General features: G+C 38.6%; 1 protein-coding gene across 1 annotated transcript; it reads left to right on the top strand.

The window, feature by feature from the left end:
* Positions 1-2,954: 2,954 nt before the first annotated feature.
* On the top strand, positions 2,955-4,032 carry LOC118346300 (the record flags this gene model as incomplete). Its single annotated transcript, XM_035687186.1, has 2 exons — positions 2,955-3,635; positions 3,792-4,032. Coding segments are annotated over exons 1-2 (922 nt in total), but the record flags the coding sequence as incomplete, so codon positions are not given.
* Between the last annotated feature and the right edge of the window lie 131 nt (positions 4,033-4,163).

Raw genomic sequence — 4,163 nt, 5'->3', positions numbered from 1 at the left:
AAAAAAGCATGTACATTGGAAAAGGCTACCTATCACCGGGATCTGTTAAAAAAAAAATGGGTCTTTCAAAGTGTGATAGCGTGAAAGCCGCCAACGTAATGGTTTTGAATTGGAGTGAAGACCTTTTGGTCTTTCTTGAAAAAAAGTTGCTAGGTTGAAACTATTGTGAGAGATCTTGAAACCAACAAATGAAAATCTGTTCACACACTTGGTGCACTCAAAGATCTCCAGCTTAAGTACATTTCACTTGTTTGAGCTCTTGAGAATTTTATAAGCTTTTGTGTTGAGCTAAAACCTGACTTGACTATATTCTAATGCCCATAATTTCAATATGATTGATCTTTTGTAGAGATTTTTGAGTTTAGTAGCTCATTCTTGGAACCTACAATATTTTTGTCGCATTGTTTGCTAGAGACTAGCAAAAAGCTAGTTGGGGGGTGTGATAAAATGTCAAAAACTACATGATTAAATTGCTAAAGTGAGTGATTTGTTTAACCAAAATGTGAATGAGCATTTAATTATGTAGTAATTTCTAATTCTTGACTCAATATGAAATTTTGATATTTTGCACTTGAAAGAAGTTGTATTGCAGTTAGTTCACACCAAAAATTAATACTCCAAAATTGTACTCATGTCTTATTTATGTTGCAGGGTATTATGGGAAAGATGTTAAAATCACATGGATATTATTGGAAATACCCAGCTGGCCAGGCAACATCCCGAAAGGAACACACACACACGGGATTGAGTGGAGAGGGGCGGCCTCACTTGGGCTGGAGATGAATTGAGCAGCAAGGAGCAGACGCACGACGTGGATCGTGCAAGCAGACTCACGCAGACGAAACGCATAGCAGCGGACGCACGCACACGCGGGCACTCACATAGAACCACTCATGCACTCACAGCACCGGCTCAAAACGCAGGAGATGCAGGCTCAAAACGCAGGAGCTGATCGACGTGCGCACTGCGGAGAGAAAGAAATGCACGAACGTGGGCTGTGCTGCAGAGAAAAACCGCGTACTCGGTTTGAGGCAAAAGAGAGATATAAAACAAAATTTTTATTTTGTGCGCCGTCTCTTCTTCAGTTTTTTTTTTCTGGTTTTTTCATTCTCATCCGAATTGCGTTCGGGTTTTTCCTTCATTATTTTATTTTTCCAGTTCTTTTCAGTGCATTAATTCTATTCCGTCTGTTAATTTTGAGTTTAGGATTTCAGCACATTTGTGGGATACAATATATTTTTATTCAGTAACTTTCATTTGAAACAGTATATGATGATGTTAGATTTTAATTTTCTTGAGCATTTTGTTAATCTAGAGATGATAGGCTAGATTTTTAGCTTGGGATTCAATGAGTAACCCGCGACTATTTGGGATTGAATTTACTTCAATATTTAGTGCTTTTGATGATTAACTTGATGGATTATATCTCAATGTGCATCTAGAAAATACTAGAGTTCTTTGTTCTTGATTTAGATCAATTGTAGATGTAAAGGCACAATTGATACTTGAACAAGTAACATGACTTTAATGTTTTTCTTTCACTTTCTATGATTGTTATATAATTTGTCAAGTAGTTTTATTAAAATAAAATTGTGGTTCATTGCTATATTATCCGACTATGATTTCTAGGAATGAGAGAATGGTTGAGAGAAAATGAAAAGAGAAGTAAATCCATCACCAAATTAGTGGGTGAAAATTGCATCCCAAGTGTTTGTTTAATTGTTTCTTACAAGTTTAAGTCAACTTCCATTCGATTTCTTTAAATCCCTTTAATCTTAGCAATTTTAGAAAAATAGATTCTCTTTTATTTTCAGCTTTACTTATGCTTGAACGTCCCGACAATTTCACTCATAATTCACTCTACACTCCCTTAGTAAATATCCACATTTAGGTGTAAATATTGTTAGTGGTTAAGTTTAGGAACTTATTTCTCTTTGTTGATTATTTTAAATTTTCGTGTCACTCCAAACGGTAATATGTGGTCTTGCGAAAATGAAATGTTTGCTAAATTCTCATTGTCCCTGTGAATTCGATCTTGGGATTTACCCTTGTATTACTTTGACAGCTTCTACGCTTGGAAGTCGAAATTAAAAGCTGATCAGAAGGCCACTGCCAGACCAACGTCGGGGAAGTCGACTTTCAACCGTCGCTGGAATTTGAGAACTTTCGATCAGTCATAAGCTGCATGCTCGGAATCCCTCCACGCCATTTATCGTTCTACCTCCTCGTGAAGCACCGGTCAAGTTAGTCGAAGACCCTCTAGAGGATCCCCATAACCAGGAGGTCTGATTTCGCAGAGTTTTCCCGACATCTTATGGAGTACTTTGGAGAGAACTTTCAAACGATTGTGAGCTGCATGATTGGAATCCCTTCGGGCCTGTTAACAGTATGCCTCGCCGTGAAGCACCGGTCGAAGGCTCTCCTGAAGATTTCCATTACCGGAAGATACGAGAAACAGGCGGCCGCAAGGGAGTTACAGATGGAGAGAGAGAGGTATTTAGTGAATATGGGTCTGAGCGGGTTGTGTTTGGGGAATGAAGAGATCAATGGCAGTACTGTGGACGAAGATGTTGAAGATTAAACTTGATTTATTGCAAAAGGCCACAATTTATTAAGTTGTTCATTTACGAGATATGTGAAAACTGGAAAGTTTATTTTCATTGTATCTAGGTGTGTACCGTCTAGTGAATCTGAATGGCCATAAATGTCATTAATTTAATTTCCAGAATTTTCTTTTGGTTTTATATATTGATGTACTGAAACAATATTGAATTAATTAAGAAAAACAGAGTACCGACGTGTGAGTGCTTCTTTCCTCTTCTATTGTTTTGTCTCTATCTTCCAACAGAGTGGCATCAGAGCTTAGGTTCAAAAAAATGTTTTCTAAAGGAACCTCTCTTTCTTTCCAATATCCACAACTCACCAAGCTCAATTATGAAAACTGGACAATCCGGATGAAGGCTATCCTTGGCTCCCAAGGACTATGGGAGATTGTTGAGAAAGGTTTTGTTCAACCTCAAAATGAGGAGTCTTTGAATCAAGCCCAAAAGGAAGCCTTGGAGAAAGAAAGGAAGAAAGATCAAACTGCGCTCACAGTCATTTATCAAGGTTTAGATGATGAAATGTTAGAGAAAGTGGCCAACGAAACAAACTCCAAGCAAGCATGGGAGACTCTTCGAAACTCCGTCATGGGAGTTGAAAGAGTGAAGAAAGTGCGTCTTCAAACTCTAAGGGCTGAGTTTGAATCTCTTTTGATGAAAGAGAGTGAATCCATCTCAGATTACTTCACAAGAGTTCTGATGGTGGTGAATCAATTGAAGAGGCTTGGAGAAAAATTAGAAGATGTTCGTGTTGTTGAGAAAATTCTCCGCTCTCTCAACTTCAAATTTGACCATATAGTTGTAGCCATTGAAGAATCTAAAGATTTGGAGATCATGTCCATTGATGAATTAAATGGATCCTTACGGGCTCATGAAGAAAGGATGAACCGAGGCAAGCAAGAGCAAGTGGAGCAAGCCTTGCAAGCAAAGCTTTCCCTGAAAGATAAAGGAGAAGCTTGTGAAAATGGTAGAAGAGGCCAAGGACGTGGAAGAGGTCGAGGCCGTGGACGAGGACGTGGTCGTGGAAGAGGAAAAGCAGAGCAAAGTTTTTCTCAAGAGGGAAGAAATCAAAATTTTTCAAGAGGTCGTGGAAGAGGAAGAGGAAGAGGAAGAGGCAATCATGAGGTAAAGAATGACAAAAGTCAAATTGAATGTTATTCTTGTGGAAAATATGGGCATTATTCTTGGGAGTGTCAAACCAAGAAAGTAGAAGAGGAGACAAAGTTCATTTTGCACAAGGAAGATGTTGAGGAGCCCGTATTATTCCTCACGCTTAATGAAGAGCACAATGGTGAGAAGAATATGTGGTATCTAGATAATGGAGCTAGCAACCACATGACGGGCGATAGAAGCAAATTTGTGGAACTTGACACCAAAGTGATGGGCCATGTGCGCTTCGGTGATGAATCAAAGGTGGAGATTAAAGGCAAAGGTACAATTTTGTTTGAGGCAAAGAATGGGAGCCATAAGATTCTTCCTAATGTTTATTACATTCCTAAGATGAAAAATAATATTTTGAGTATTGGGCAACTCATGGAGAATGGTTGCAAAATAAACATGGAA

The sequence above is a fragment of the Juglans regia genome, unplaced genomic scaffold (assembly GCF_001411555.2).
Source record: "Juglans regia cultivar Chandler unplaced genomic scaffold, Walnut 2.0 Scaffold_72, whole genome shotgun sequence".
In the NCBI taxonomy this organism is placed as follows: domain Eukaryota; kingdom Viridiplantae; phylum Streptophyta; class Magnoliopsida; order Fagales; family Juglandaceae; genus Juglans; species Juglans regia.
The sequence above is the reverse complement of the archived record's forward strand: the minus strand, read 5'-3'. Positions and strand labels throughout refer to the sequence as shown.